The 15,942-nt window shown below is 46.5% G+C and overlaps 1 protein-coding gene across 1 annotated transcript in view; it reads left to right on the top strand.

The window, feature by feature from the left end:
* The first annotated feature begins 2,557 nt into the window (after positions 1–2,557).
* ALKBH5 (alkB homolog 5, RNA demethylase) overlaps positions 2,558–15,942 on the top strand; it is a 25,125-nt gene continuing 11,740 nt past the window's right edge. Inside the window, exon 1 of the mRNA XM_088448119.1 lies at positions 2,558–3,465. Within this exon, the coding sequence (XP_088304245.1) occupies positions 2,741–3,465 (725 nt within the window). The 5' untranslated portion in view covers positions 2,558–2,740. The remainder of the gene's footprint in view (positions 3,466–15,942) is intronic.

The following is a 15,942-nucleotide window of genomic DNA, read 5'->3' as shown; positions in this document are numbered from 1 at the left end:
CTATCTATTAACAACAACTCTATTAGCGACAACTCTTTCTATTAACAACAACTCTATTAGCGACAGCTCTTTCTATTAGCGATAACCACTTTCTATTAGCGACAACTCTTTCTATTAGCGACAACTCTTTCTATAAGCGATAACCACTTTCTATTAGCGACAACTCTTTCTATTAGTGACAACTCTTTCTGTTAGCGACAACATTTTCTATTAGTGACAACTCTTTCTGTTAGCGACAACCACTTTCTATTAGCGACAAATCTTTCAATTAGCGACAACACTATCAATTAGCGACAACTCTATTAGCGATAACCACTTTCTATTAGCGATAACCACTTTCTATTAGCGACAACTCTTTCAATTAGCGACAACACTATCTATTAGCGATAACCACTTTTTATTAGCGTCAACTCTTTCTATTGATTATACAAAATATTGTGCGTTTTGTAACCCAACCTGTCATGTGACAACAACAAGCAGGTGTGTAGGTGTGTTATATAATCCAGGATGATTTGCATTTGTTTTTCAGGAGTTAAGGCGAAGTTACATCACAGCCCAGGCACCTGTGTGACTCCAAAGCAACATCCTAGTCATAAGATGATGTTTTCGCTCACGCACAATTAGTGGAATGCCTCTGTGACTCTTGAATGCTCCTTGCTATGCTTAGTCAATTCATTAAACAAAAAAGTACCCCTGCAGACATAAAGAAAACCCCTTCATGTGTCAAATGAAAAATCACAAGGCTCCAGATAAAAAAAAAACCATATAGCTTTATTAAAGTTATTAGGACATTCAGAAAAAATATATATATTTATTGACATTTATTGATAAGCATTTACTTATATAGCACCAGCAAACTCTGCTCCTCTATGCAATTGGAAAATCAGGGATAAATACGAATCGGTGATCGTAGATACAGGTTTCACGCTACAGTGCTTCACCTTGACCAGTGAATGGATCCACGTTGTACTTTTCTGGAAAGCAAGTCTGTCAGTCACTGTATGTCTGCTCAATTATAGCCCTATTACACCAACCTGAAAATCCCGGGTTGATGCACGTGAATGCGTATCAACCCGGGATTTTTGTGGGTGTAAATGGATCCACCTGGGTTCAGGGACCCAACTCAGGTAGTTTGCAGGGTTGACCACGGGTCGTTCCTGTGTCACCCTGCAGTATACACGTCATGATCAGGGTCACGATGACCTGGATCGTGCCGCCTGATTGGCTGGCTTCAGTAGCGCTTGGAGATGACATCATCTCCAAGCATCCACTGCAACCAGCGCCGGCCGAGCAACGCTTCCCACCCAGCCCCCCTGCCTCTGGACCGCTGTGAAGTGAGGTAAGAGGGTTGGAATGGGAAAATAGCGCTGCTCACCTGCACCGGAAGAGCCAGGTTAGTGCTGACCTGGAAAGGTGTCTGTCCCGGGTTGGAAACGTGTTCCAAATCCGGGTCAGACCCGGGACTTTGGTATAAAAGTGGTATTATAGAACATGATGGGAATATTTACTTATGAATTAGCATTGCAGTTATTTCATGTATAGTATTAAGCCATATATAGCATTCCTTATATACATACACACACACATATATACATATAGTGTTCATTCTAGCACCCTGCATCTGTCACAGTTTCTCTTTCCTGACTGGGGTGTAGCTCTCTGCTCTGGTGATTCTAGCACACTCTGGGGCAGATGTACTAAGCTCTGGGAAGTGATAAAGTGGAAATTGATAAACGAACAACCAATCAGCTCCTGTCATTTTTCAAACACAGCCTGTAACATGACAGTTAGGAGCTGAATGGCTGGTGGTTTATCACTCTGCAATTTCTAGAGCTTCATACATCTGGCCCTCTGTTCTGTATCTCAGCAGTTTGTTACATCAGCTGAGTGTGCTAGAAGCACCAGAGCAGAAAGTGACACCCCAGGTAAGAAAGAGGAACTGCACGGGATGTGACAGGTGCTGAGTGCTAGGATGAAACTAATTTATAGTTATAATATTGGGTCATTGTACTCATTCACTTTTCCCTGGTATTAATAAGAGAGCACCGTGACTCTGCCTATATATATATATATATATATATATATATATATATATATATATATATATATATATATATATATATATATATATATATATATATATATAGCCATGTCCCATTTATAGGCAGGCTCACACAGGTGAGCTAAAAAGCCGTCAACCATTGACTTGGCACCGCAGTAACCTGCACCCTGGCAGCCATCTTGGTACTCCCAATCGTGGCAGGGAAACGTTACTCTAGTCACGTCGACACTAAAACGAAGCCCCAAAACAATAGGTGCCCCGGGCGCCTTAATCCAACCTCTCCTTTTATAAAATGTATAAACCAGCGTCAGAAAAGCTAGCGACACCTTAATGCGAATATGGGCACCTGCCCCCCGCTTCTTTCCGTCCCGACACTCGCGCGGCGGAGGCACTGTACCTCAGTGGGAGGACAGGCATACGCGAGGACAGGCTGGCATCTCCGGGTCCTGTCGGCGGTTGCCGCGTCACCTCGTCGCCCCGCCCTCCGGCGTGATTGACGTGCCGCTGGTCCAACCGCAGCCGGGTTTCTCCTCAGGCCTGTCGGACGGTGCTTGCGCAGCGGGATCCGCGCTCTCTCTCTATCCCCCGCCGCCACCACCACCAGCCGTGTGAGGGAAGGCAGCGGACCCAGCTCCCCGGCCATGCCCGTCTCCCCCAGCCCCGGGTGAGCCAGCAGCCATGTCCGCCAGCGGCTACACCGACCTGCGGGAGAAGCTGCAGTCCCTGTACCGGGACGCACCGAAGGAGCCCGGCGCGAAGAAGCGGAAGCAGCCGGCCTCGGACACGGAGGAGGAGGAGGAGGCGGAGGCAGCAGTAGTAGTAACAGCTGCTGCTGCTGCTGCGACGGCCGGGTCCGAGCCTGAGGTGGAGGAAGAGGCCCGCAAGGTGCGCAGCGGCATCCGCCAGCTCCGGCTCTTCTCCCCGGAGGAGTGCTCCCGCATCGAGGCCCGCATAGACGAGGTGGTGTCCCGGGCGGAGAAGGGGCTGTACCGGGAGCACACGGTGGACCGGGCCCCGCTCCGCAACAAGTACTTTTTCGGGGAGGGCTACACGTACGGCGCCCAGCTGCAGAAGCGCGGCCCGGGCCAGGAGCGCCTCTACCCCAAGGGCGAGGTGGACGAGATCCCGGCCTGGGTGCACGAGCTGGTGATCCGCCGCCTGGTGGAGCGCCGCCTCATCCCGGAGGGCTTCGTCAACAGCGCCGTCATCAACGACTACCAGCCCGGCGGCTGCATCGTCTCACACGTGGACCCCATCCACATCTTCGAGCGCCCGATCGTCTCCGTCTCCTTCTTCAGCGACTCGGCGCTCTGCTTCGGCTGCAAGTTCCAGTTCAAGCCCATACGGGTGTCCGAGCCCGTGCTCTTCCTGCCGGTGCGCCGGGGCAGCGTCACCCTGCTCAGGTAACCACCGGCCCTGCCGCACGTAGACGGGAGATAGTGCCCACCTGTCATATGGGGCTGCATGGCATTGGGGAGGTGGTGGGGGGGCGGGGGGGGGCTATGGGACCCTTGGCATTAAGAGGAGGAGGGAGGGGGCTATGGGACCCTTGGCATTAGGAGGATTAGGGAGGGGGCTATGGAAACCTTGGCATTATGTGGAGCAGGGGGGTATGGGATCACTGGCATTAGGAGGGGTTATGGCATCCTTTTTTGGCATTAGGAAGGGGGTATGGGACCCTTGGCTCTAGGAGGAGGAGGGTATGAGACCCTTGGCTCTAGGAGGAGGAGGGAGGGGGGTATGGAAACCTTGGCATTATGTGGAGGAGGGAGGGGGGTATGGGACCCTTGGCTCTAGGAGGAGGGGGATATGGGACCCTTGGCTCTAGGAGGAGGAGGGTATGGGACCCTTGGCCATAGGAGGAGGAGGGAGGGGGGTATGGAAACCTTGGCATTATGTGGAGGAGGGAGGGGTGTATGGGACACTTGGCATTAGGAGGAGGATGGACGGGGTATGGGATCCTTGACATTAGGAGGTGGTGGTATGGGACCCTTGGCGTTAGGACCTGGTATCGGACTCTTGGCATTAGGACCCTTGGCATTACTTGGAGGAGGAGTTATGGACTTTTGGCATTGGGTGGAGGAGCGTATAGGACCCTTGGCAGGAGGAGGGAGGGAGATATGGCTCCCTTGGCTGGAGGAGGGAGGGGGGGGGGGGTATGGAATACTTGGCATTAGGAGGATGTGGGTATGGGAGGAGTAGGTAGGGGGTATGGGACCTTTGGCATTAGGACCAGGGATGGCAGCATGGGACCCTTGGTGTTAGGACCGGGGTTGGGGGTATGGGGGATCCCTGGCATTAGAACGGGGAAGTGAAGGGATGTATGGGGTACATGGTTATTGGAAGTGTGTTGGGGGGGGTATGGGGTCCCAGGCATTATGAACCATTGTAATTTTTCATTGATTTATACTGTTTGGAATAAGTCAGTTGATGCTGCTATAGACAAAGTGGAGTTTAGTTGTGAGACTGGTTATTTAATCACAGGCGTTTCATGTTGGTCACTTTCATATAAAATGTGTTTAAAAAAAAAAAAAGTATTCCTGCCTGATCAGTATGTAAAAGTATATGTGCCATTAGTAATTCTCTTGCTGGCATTCTGTTTACTGCATATTTAACCATGCTTAGAAAAGACTTAAGGTGCATAAACACGGTCAGAAATTACTGGTCGATTTGTACGATAACTATATTGATCATATCCTTATCATTCAAATCGTGCAGTTATTGGCCCCTTCAAACGACCAAATGATGGTTGATGTGCGGGCAAGGATTGTCGATATTGACTATCGCCCGTGCATGCAGGCCAACCTGGCCGATATCGACTAGGTTGGCCCGGTTACTATAGTTATAGTCGTTGGGGGTTGGTGCATGTGCTGGATGTTCGATATCGAACGCAGGACGATCAGACAACGATCATCTGATTGGAGGCATCGCTCCGTGTGTACGGCAACTAATTGTTCTTTTTTCTGTGTTTTTCATTAGAACAGCCGGAGATATAATTTATTGTTGCACTATTAATTTTTGGGGGGTTTGCAATAAGTCCTTGACTTATTGCCGAAAGGACCTGCACCTAGTTAGAGTATTCACCAGACATTTCTGTGTGTTCAGGGGTTTTGGTAGAGAATGGTGATGGTATTAAATTCTACACAATGTGCCAATCCGGAACGGCCACCGGAATCGCAGGTTTTCCCCCTCACACAATAGAGGTGCCAGAAGAAGCTTGCAATGTCAGCACTATCGTAAATGGCTAATACGTGCGCAGCTGAGAATCTCCTTAATGTACCCTGGGCTGCGCACATGTTGGCCATTTTTGGTAGTTCCGACATTGCAAGTTTTCTAGAAATTTTCGTTGCTGGTGAATGCAATGCGCTGTTCCAGAACGATCCATACCATCCATCGCACAGAACTGATTTCTCTGTATGTGCAAATTTACTTCATATGACTAAACAAGGTTTCTACTATCCCTATTGTACCTCTCTATAGGGTATTGTGGAGTCATATTTTCTTGTACAAATTTCATCCGACCTTTCGGCACATTTCTACACATGTTCTGATGTGTGTTTAATCATGTGTTCCCTCAGCTGCTCGGTCATTTTCTGTACAGCACTATAAGCTGTATAGGGGACTGAAGCAGTGTGCAGTTATCCAGCTTTCATGGGACTAAATGTCCCAGCATTCACTTATTGAGGCAGAAAGAACTAATAAAAGAATAATTGACTCTAAGGTACATCGTTTTTAAATGTCCTTTTTCATATTGGATTAGGAAATCCAAGTTTAGTAGCTTTTAATTTTCTTAATGAATTTGCATTTGGTTGGTTTAGGCTTCATATGTGTGTGGTCACTACCCCTGCACAGACCTCGTGATTTAAGCATTTAGGAGGCGATTCAATTGTTTGCGCCAGCGGCTGTCAGTGATGGGCGCCTGATAGACCATTTTAGTTGTTACTCCGTTCGGACGCGAGAGCTGTTGGTGACGACCATTTTTTCTCTCGACCCTCCGGAGGAAGAGCGCAGTGGTTTCTGCCTTTTGGGCGCCCTTGACCAGGATTTTAGACAGGTTTAGCCTCTATATGCGGCTAAACCGTCTTTAGACAGGTTTAGGACTTTAGACAGATTTAGCCACAATATACGGCTAAACCCTGCCTGAGTGCGACTAGTGCAATAATGGTTACTCAATACAACATCATTGCTACATTGGGCGCCCATTAATTATTGTGGCACCCAAAACTATTGAATTGCCCTCTGAATGAGAAGTATACATGTATTTTACTTCTAGTTACAGAAAGCGTATGTATGCTGGGATTACGCTAGTTTTGCCGCAGCACAAGAGTTTTCAGTGTTTAGAATTTTTCTGCATTACCCTTATCCAGCTTGTTATGCAACGTTTAGCAGATGCAGCTGTTACCTTTAATACTTTACAGCCAGTTTAAGAACAGATATATTGTCACTCATCATAAGAGTATGTTGTGAATCACATCTCTTGTTTAGTCTGCCCATGTGTCTGAGTCATTGCTTTAGGCCTGGCAGGGAAGAGGTGCAGCATACTGCAGCAATAAGTCACCCTCCATTCTTTGGGTACAGGTGTAAAGCCAAGCCCCAAGTGTCTGTCACGTGGCTCTTACCCCCCTGACTGGGGATTTGATTCATTTCCCAGGTGCTCAATCTAGTGGTCATGACCCCCCCCCCCTTCCCAGTTTAGAGATACATTCCTAATAGAAGGTGCTAGAAATGTAAATACTGTTCTGTGATTCACAAAACAAAGTTGTGCACAGGTCTGCTGCAGTTTGTTTTTTTGAGAGCTCCTGTCCTGAGAAGCCAATCACAGTGGCCGCTTGTCGTTGCAGTCCTACTCCTGTTATTCTGACAGGTCACATTACTGGCCCCTTGCCTCTGTATGGAATTACCCTATTAGCAAATATGTAATCCAATTACAGAGGGCATAGTAATTACTTTGTAAGACAGGGATTATATTTTTTTACTTCCCAATACAACCACAATCTGATAAACCATTTCCCAGTAGAATTTTTATTTTTTATAATTGCTAAATTTCTTTTTCTTGGAGATCAGTTTTTGTTTAATGCCAGTGATTTCATCCGAGCAATACGTCACGTTGTGCTCAGGAGATCTAGTGCCAACAGACCTGAAAGGGTTGCTGGATTACGGATTTTAAAGATTTATAGATTGAGCCTCAGTTAGCGTCTGTAACTCCACTGGAAGAGGATGTCACGCTGCCGGGAAACACACGTCTTGTCCATGGTTATCTCTCCCCCCTCAAAATCAGTTTTAAATATTTGTGACGTTGTGTTTGTTTCAGAGAAATTTATCTCCAGTCTATTCAAAATATAAACTTCCAGACTATTCTGTGTATAGCTTCTTGTTTATCTTAATGTGCAAGAGTTCTGCCGCAGATCCTTAGGGAACGCTGGGTCCTGCTCACAGGGACATGTGACTACCCAGGCAGGTTTTCCAATTTGGGAAGCACTCTTTACTTTTCCTGTCAGTGTCCGTAATAGGAAATTAGGAACTGTGAAATAGGATCCTGAGTGGTCAGTTGGGAGCCGTGTGGGTTTTTGCACAGTCACTCCCAGTAGTGTCTGTCTATGATGCAGTCTGTAGTGGATGATATATATTTATTTTCTCCCTTCCCTAATTTTAGATCCCCCCCCTCCCCCATGTAGCTCATAGCGATCACTCATGTGCTCTTTACATTTTTAAAGGGACACAGTCATGATATTTAACATAACTGAAATATGGTGACTTTGGAAGCTTCTATAAATGCTATACATAATGTGCCAACAGAGGCTTTTAAAGGAAAGTAGAAATGTTTTTGTAGTGCACCTGTTGCCTATGCCTACTGAAAGTGACCAATTTTTAACCAATTTTCATGAGCATGCTCCCTTGCAGGCATAAGACCCTCACTGCTTGCTTTGGCAGCTAATATGATGAGCTCAATGGGGGTAATTCAACTGTTTTTGGGTGCCCGTAAGCATTATTCAAATGTTTAGCCGATGGGCGCGAGTGCTCATTACTTATTGTACATGTATGTTGCTCCCAAATGAACTGGGTTTAGCCGCTTTATGCAAACTACTAGTCACAATGAATTTGTGCCCAAAAGCCTGACTTTGAGTGATTTCTGCTTGCCACCCCTGGAGGGCACAAGCAGAAATAACGGGCGCCCGTGGCACAAACAATTGAGTAACTCTTGTTCTTTAGTTGGGAACTGCGAACGTGAGTAAACAATTGAATACCCCCGTTAGAGTAATACAATACATCATCTTTATTGGCCTATTTAAATCCAACCCAGCTGGACCTGATATATCCTGTGAGGTTCGGTCACAACTTAATTACCTCAGATTTCAGGATATTCATTATCTTAATAATACACTAAGGGCTCATTTCGATTCCTCCTGAATTGCACAGAGCCAGGAAGGAGCTCCTGGAGCTATTCAGTTCAGCGCGCTGCTAAGCCCGACTGAAGGATTTCTTCTCGCATCCCTCCTGGGGTGCGAGCAGAAATCCGACAAAACTACTGGCGCGATGCTGTATTCTGCCCTTAGCGTGGCGGACACAGCATGCGGCAGGCACTTTAGTCGGAGAAGGCTGGTTCTCGCGACTAAATACCATGTTTAAGGATCAAGAACGGGCATTCTCCTACATGACAGCTGAAATGAATTCGGCCCATTGAGACACAAAGGTGTTGGAGAAAGTGAATTGGATAATTTGCTATCATAATGATCTTTTATTCTAGCTATATGTAATTTGGTGTGAACAGACAGAGCTCTTGAGGGGGGGGGGGTGTTCATTACAAAATGATAGGCACGATGTGCCATTACAAAACAGCATATTGTGCCTGCTGGCATGACAAGTTTTCCCTCACACCCCATAGAGGTGCAGGGGAATACTTACGATGCCTGCATTACAGTAGATGGCTGATATGCGTACCCGGGCATTGCACATGGAACACTACCCCACCTTGTGGTAAGTAGGTAGAACTTGCCGTCAAGAACTACATTTCGATCATTACAGCACTAGTGCTTCAGTCACATATTAATAAGAATACTTGCCTTGATCCTGGTCACTCTTAGCAGAAGCTAGAACGCCTGGTTTTTAATACTCAGTACTGAGTCTTGTGGCGGGGGGGTAGTGCGTGTTACCGGTGGGAAGGGATATATACCATTCTTCTGGAATGTCTGGGAGACCCTTGGATCCCACCAATTTCCACAGTGAATGGGTAGATGATGGTGCATTTTCTTGTGGCCCTTGCCATGCAGAGTCATGATGCAAACCAGCTATAAATGTCTCTTGGGCATCACTTTTTGGCCATTACAGGTTGTACACTTCTCCCCTATTGTATAACTATGCAACATTCCTTTTTAAATGTTTGCAGACCTGCAAGTAAAAGCCCCATTTAACAAATATCCATGCTGTCATTGTGGCATTTTCCCATGTGATATGGCTACAGGAGTGTGTATGGGTATGGCTGGCAATATTACCATGGCAACATAAGCAGTCTGTTCACCTTGCACGCATGCAATGCAAATATGCAGTGCGGTAAACTTGTTTGTGATGAGCTGACCTTTTCAAATGATCTGCTTAGAAGGGTGGGGCTTCTTTATCTTGCATAACGTTGGCTGAGTGGTATGTGGAGAAGTTTAAGAGTCCTCGTTCTGGTTTCTGGTAAATACATTACTGAAATGGGTGGCTCTGCATACTTTGTACAGTGACAAATCGGCATGATTGGCATGCTCTGCTCTGACGTTTTACGCTCGCAATTATCTAGCATGCATGAATTTCTGGAGTAGGACTGTTCATATAATCGCATTAAGTAACAGTACATCACTTGTAATGCAATGTCTGGCAATAGTATTCAGACCCATTGACCAATTCTCTACTTTTACTGAACATCAAATTGTACACTAACATTTTGTAGCAATAATGTCTTATACCCCTTTCAGACATACGACCCGGGAAATTTCCTGCTCAGACCCGGGAATTTCTCCTGTGCAAATTCCCGGGTATTTGGTAGAGACTCCCCTTTCACACTACAACGTCTACCCGGGAAATTCCCAGGTAGACCCCTTTCAGACGAGCAGGGTTTTTTAGATTACCATGGCAACTGCTGGACACAAAGATGAGGTGGAGCTGATGTGAGTGGTGCCAGGCCCTGATCACACACAACTATGTGCCCCCTGTGACTGGCATGCTGTGTATGTGGGGGTGCACATCATTTGAAACACTTCCCAACATGTCCCCAAACTACCTCCCATGGGTGCCCTGGCAGCTCTTCCCCATCCCCAGGCCTCTGGCTGGGCTGCCCCTGGACACAAGGCTCCAACCTGGCACTGATCATGGGCACAGAGAAGAGCAGAGGCCGAGGTGCCAGGGCCAGACAGGCCGGATACAGGTGCCCGAAGAGCCGTCACCCACCCATATTTGCGGCAGCAGCAGCGTCCCTCCCAGCCTCTCACCTCTACAGTGGCCGGGGCAGGCAGAACCCCCAGCGAGCCAGCATCTCACCCCGTCACCCGATGCTATGTTCGGGAAATAGGGGCAGTAGTGGTGGTCCAGCGGGAGTGTGGGCGGGTGGTGAGCGGCAGCGCTGAGCGTCCTATAGGACGCTCTGCGCTGTCAGCTCAAAGCAGCAGCGCTGAGCGTTCTATAGGACGATCTGCGCTGTCAGCTACATGTAAAGGCTGCTTGGTGCTGCCCGGGAGTAGTAAATTCCCGGGTAGCACCATTCAGACAGAAGCAGGGTAATTTCCCGGGACATAAGTCCCGGGAAAAGCCCTGGTCGATTGCAGGGGCGGCTACCCGGGAACGTACCTTTATAGACAGACAGGGCTACCTGGGAATTTGGCTGAGGCAGGCCAAATTCCTGGGAATCTCGAGATGTCTGAAAGGGGTATTAGAAAGTAAGTATGAGCAGCTCTGCACTCATCAGGAGCGATTGGGACCCATGCTTTCAGACCAATTATTTCCAGGTTGTTCAGGTTAGTCAGATGACATGTGTACTCCCCAATTTTCAAAGGGGGTGATTCATTTCAGCGCAATATTAATAGTGCTGGGAAGGCGCTGTACAATTCAGTGTTCTGTTAAGCAATTTGTTGATGGGCTCATTGGCATCGGAAAGCCAAATGGACAGTAATCAGTAGCTCTAGCAGGGGGAAAGTCCACTGACGCAGCCAACCTTCCCCCCACCCCCACCCCCCCCACCCCGTACTAGTGCTCCGCCCTGTGGTCCTGTCAGCACAGAGGAAGAAGAGTGGATATCATGCAGCAGACACAGACTATACAGGTAGATGGAATTGTGGGGGGTGATTAGTTCCCTTTTCACAAAGGATTTTTCTAAAGTGGAAGTTTATTTTAGCCATTTATTTTTGCTGATCACTTGTTGGGATTCACAGATGTAGGAGTAGAAGCAATAAGCCAGACGGAGGAGTCAGTAATATAGATGTACAGCACTGTGATTGCCATTGGCGTAGTAGTCTGAGTATGGAACTCTGGAGCAGTAACCTATTTGGCAGGCACTTATTGCAACCTTGGCTATCCGGTGTGCGTTGTATGTACGGGAGAAAACCCAGCCATTGGACATTATTAGAACACAATGAGCTACGTACGTGACAACTGGTCATTTAACAAGTAAACACTTATGTGTGAGGATAGAATTCCACTTTATTTTATTTGTATTCTATTTGATGGATATTTATTATGGTTCTTGCACTTAGAGATTGTTATGTGGACCTTCACAGTTTACTAGGTAAGTGGTCTCCCAGCTGAAATAATTGCCCACCCATTCCTTAGCTGTTGGGTCACTTATTGTAGTGATCCCCCAGTAAATGAATGACTGTAGCTATCGTACCTTATGAATACTTACATTATAATGTGTGTGTATCAGTGATCGCATTAATGTTGGTATGGGCTTCTGTAGTGCCTTGCAAAAACCATGCACTCCTCTGAATCGGTCTTATGTGTGTGTCTACGCAGGAGACTAATCAGAAATGTGCACTATGGGGGAGAATCACATGTTCGCTCTGATAGCTGTGAGTGCCGGGCGCCCGTTGTAGTCATTCAATTGTTGCTGCCATCGCCAGCATTTCTGTTGTCCCCTCCTGAGGAGGTAAACAGAAATGTGCGGTAAGTTCTGATTTTGGGTGCCTAAATCGGGTTAAGTCTGTTTTCGCAGCTAAACCCAGTTTTAATTAGGAGCGCAAAACGACAAGCAGTACCCAAAAACAATTGAATTGCAACATTGGGCATCCATTAATTAGAGCGCCTTCTAAAAAAAAAAAAAAAAAAATTTGAATCGTCCCCTATAAGTTTCAAGGTTCTTGTTTTCACAAAATGAGCGTGTCCCGCAGGATGTGCTGCTCCAATAGGGGAAGGTGGCGCACAGATCAGCAAATCGGATGTATAGGCGGAGGAGACTCCCAACATGTCACAGTGCTGGGGGCTGTATAAGAGGGTCTGGCAGTGGTTGCATTGTCAGGCAATGTATGGTTGCAGTGAGAATGTGGTTGCCCCTCATTCTTCACACGGTAGACTTCAATTGGCGGCGTAATATATGGCAGCAACTGCAGTTGAACTGGTCTTCCCCCCCCCCCCCCCTTTGTCAGCTGGTTTAATGACTATTTTCATTATGTATATTTTCTTTCTTGCCACACTTAGTTCCACTAACTTCTGGAATGTCTCTGTCCGAGCTCCTTTAGTGTGATGGAGGTACGATGAGGACTTTTAAATGTGTGTATGTGTAAAGGTATCCTCTTTACTTTTTCTTCTTTTAGATTCTTATTTTGATTGAACTTTTTAAGGGAGATTTTCCTTATAAACTTTTGAAGGTCTGTGGGCTCGTTTCTATTCTACGCGATGTGAATAGCGCCGGGAGTGAGTTCCCGGAGCTATTCAATACACCGCGCTGCTAAGCCCGACTAAGGATTTCTTCTCGCACCCCTCTGAGGATGCGAGCAGGAATCTGGCAAAAGTCCGGGCGCGATGCTGTTTTCTGCCCTTAGCGCCGGGAAGTTTAGTAGGAGAATGCCCGTTTTCTCGTGTAAACAGCCTGTTTAAGACGCGAGAACGTGCCTTCCCTGACCCAACATCGCGCAGAAGTGACATAGCGTAGAATAGAATCGTGCCCAATGTATGTGGTAAAGTCATCCATATCTCTTGATGGAGCAAATTTAAAGCCTTTGTCCAATATTTGCATCTCCGCCTCGTTCTGTTTGTGTTGACTTAAATTGAAGATACCTGTTGGTTCTACCTGTTGTGGTTTTTTTTTTTCTCTTTATATTTTTGTTCTTTGATTTTCCTCCTGCTCCTCTTCTTCTGATTCTCCTACGTCCATGGAGTCCCGTTTCCTCTTTTGAGTACTTTTTTGGCTTCGATCCGGTGGGAGTTTGCCTTCTATTAATTCTAAAAAAAAAAAAAAGTCAAAATTGTCTTCTGTGCTTTTCTGGTCCTTTTTAAAGGGTATCTTCCTCTCCTTGTGGTTCACTATTGTCCATATTATCTAACCTTTTAAGGAGTGTGAAGCTGGCCATCCACTATACAATTTTCTGTCAGATATCTGTCCAATCTGGCTGGTTGGAATGAAAACCTGGTAATGTATGGGAGCAAATGACAGTCGATCATATGGTTTTAAACACTGAAAAATGACAAAATCGTTCAAATTGGTTAAAACACACAAATGTAACCAATTTGTCTGAACAACCATTTTTGGCTATTTTCCAGTGTTTGTGAGCAAATTGGACAACTGTCATTTGCTCCCATACATTACCAGGTTTTCACTCCAACCAGCCAGATTGGACAGATATCTGACAGCTGCGCGAAAATAGGAAAATAGATTCGCGGCTGGCACTTTAGTCGTATTTCTCCTCGCACCCTCAGGATCTTTTTTTTTTTTTTTCTCTCGCAGCCCCTGAGTATGTGACAACTTTGGGAATATGGCTATTTTAAGAGGTGTTGGGACTAATGTCAGAACACCTGGGACCGCCTAATGATTAATTGGGCACTTATTAGTTTTTAATTAGATTAATTTGGCTAATAATTACCTGTCAGGTATCATAATGCAAAGTGCAGAATAATGGGTTACAAGATACGGGACAGATGGATGGGAAAAGTGTTTATTAGATTGCAGGTGGGGGTTACAGGTGTTTTTTAACAAATGTTTAAAGTTGCTTAAAATGACACGCAAATCAATATACAGGCATTTTTCTGCACCCCAAATTAAACCAGAGCATTTATCTGCAGACAAACACTTTCTATCATTATTAAATGTTATTAAAAAATGCAAAGCGTCAGCCATCTGAAACATTTTAAGGAGGCAATTAAATTTCTTTTTAGCGCCCGTTGGCTGGTATTAAATTGTTATGCTGGAGGGCGCAACTGCCGAAGGCGTCCATTACTTATCTCGCTTATCATGCTGGCTAAAGTACTGGGCGCAACAAGGAAAATTCCGTTGGGCTGCCCAGAAGACGGTCTTTTCATCAATTTCAGCTCCCAACCACAGGGAAATAATGGTCACTGGCAGCACTCGCGCCCGATCAGAGCTACAATTGAATTGCTCCCTCAGGTGCCCATTAGTTACAACTGCACTAAAAAAAATTTAAATTCTCCTCCCCCCCCCCCCCACCCCCCTAAGGGCCCCCAAAATTTTGCCATTGGCCACTATTGAAAACCTATACCATTGGCCAATATTTATTTGCACTTATTTAGGCTCCAGGCTGATTCCCATTTTCCTATACACTTAAGGCTGTGTTCTATTAGGTGCGAAAACAGTTTTTGGTGAAAAAGTTTCGCCGTTGACGTCATTTTGCCAGATGAAAACATATCCCCGTATTCAATTGTCGTCTTTTCGCCGGTGCGGAAATTCAATGTATTGGTTTCGCCTATGAACCCTGGCGGAAAAAAAGATGTTTTGGGGTTCAAAGGTGGGGAAACCACCCTGCACCCATAGGTAATTTGCCAGGTATTGCAGGTTCAGGAGGCAGACTCGACTCCTGCACGGCAGTCTTTCTTTCTAAGGAAACAAAGACAGGCTGTTGCTTTTCCGGTATCTGAAGAGCTAGAAATTCAGATATCCCGGCGGCTATTATCCTTTTCCGGCAGACAGCAGGAAATCTTGTGAAACTCCCTCTACAGGAGATTGGATACTCTCAATTCCATTTACAAAGCTGCAGAGGTGACACTGCGTCCCGCAATTGTAGGCTGCTGGACTAACAAAGCTATTGAGCTTTTGGCAAAACAATTGGCTGAAGGAACAGCTGCCAGGTGAGGAGCTTATTCCAGTAGCAGAGCATATAGGTGAAGCCGCGACTTACCTGGATGAGGCGTCCAAGGACGTTGGCAATATCGCATCCAGGACTTCAGCTCTGGAGATTTCAGCACGTAGGGTGCTGTGGCATAGACAATGCCAATGCCAGACTGATGCATCGAAGTAGAAGCATCTCCATTCACGGGAAGTGTATTGTTTGTAGAAGATATACGGATTTCTCAAGCTACCAGAGTTAAATCCACTTGTCTTCCTTTTACAGCTCTCTCCCGCCCCCCCCCCCCCCACCTGGAAGACCTTACTCCGGACCCTTGTTTCGGTCCTTTCATCCGGGACTTTCACGTGGTTGCTTCAGAGGAGTACCATAGACTTCCCGTGGTTCCAGAGGTTGGGGCAGAGCCGCACTTACATTTCATCAACCTGAGGTTAAATCCACTACCAAGCCTACTGCATGACTGGCTTCTCTCACCTGGGGGACCCCAGAGTGGGAGCTCGTCTTCGGGACAAAATCTTGTACGAACGCTTGGATACGGGATCTCATCACTCAGGGTTACAACCTCGATTTGTTTACAGATTCCAATGACAGGAGTGTTGTTTTACAGCAAGCTATAGATGA

Source organism: Taudactylus pleione, unplaced genomic scaffold, assembly GCF_031769625.1.
Source record: "Taudactylus pleione unplaced genomic scaffold, aTauple2 ptg000451l, whole genome shotgun sequence".
In the NCBI taxonomy this organism is placed as follows: domain Eukaryota; kingdom Metazoa; phylum Chordata; class Amphibia; order Anura; family Myobatrachidae; genus Taudactylus; species Taudactylus pleione.
Note: the sequence above shows the minus strand (reverse complement) of the source record. Positions and strands in the feature narration are given on the sequence as shown.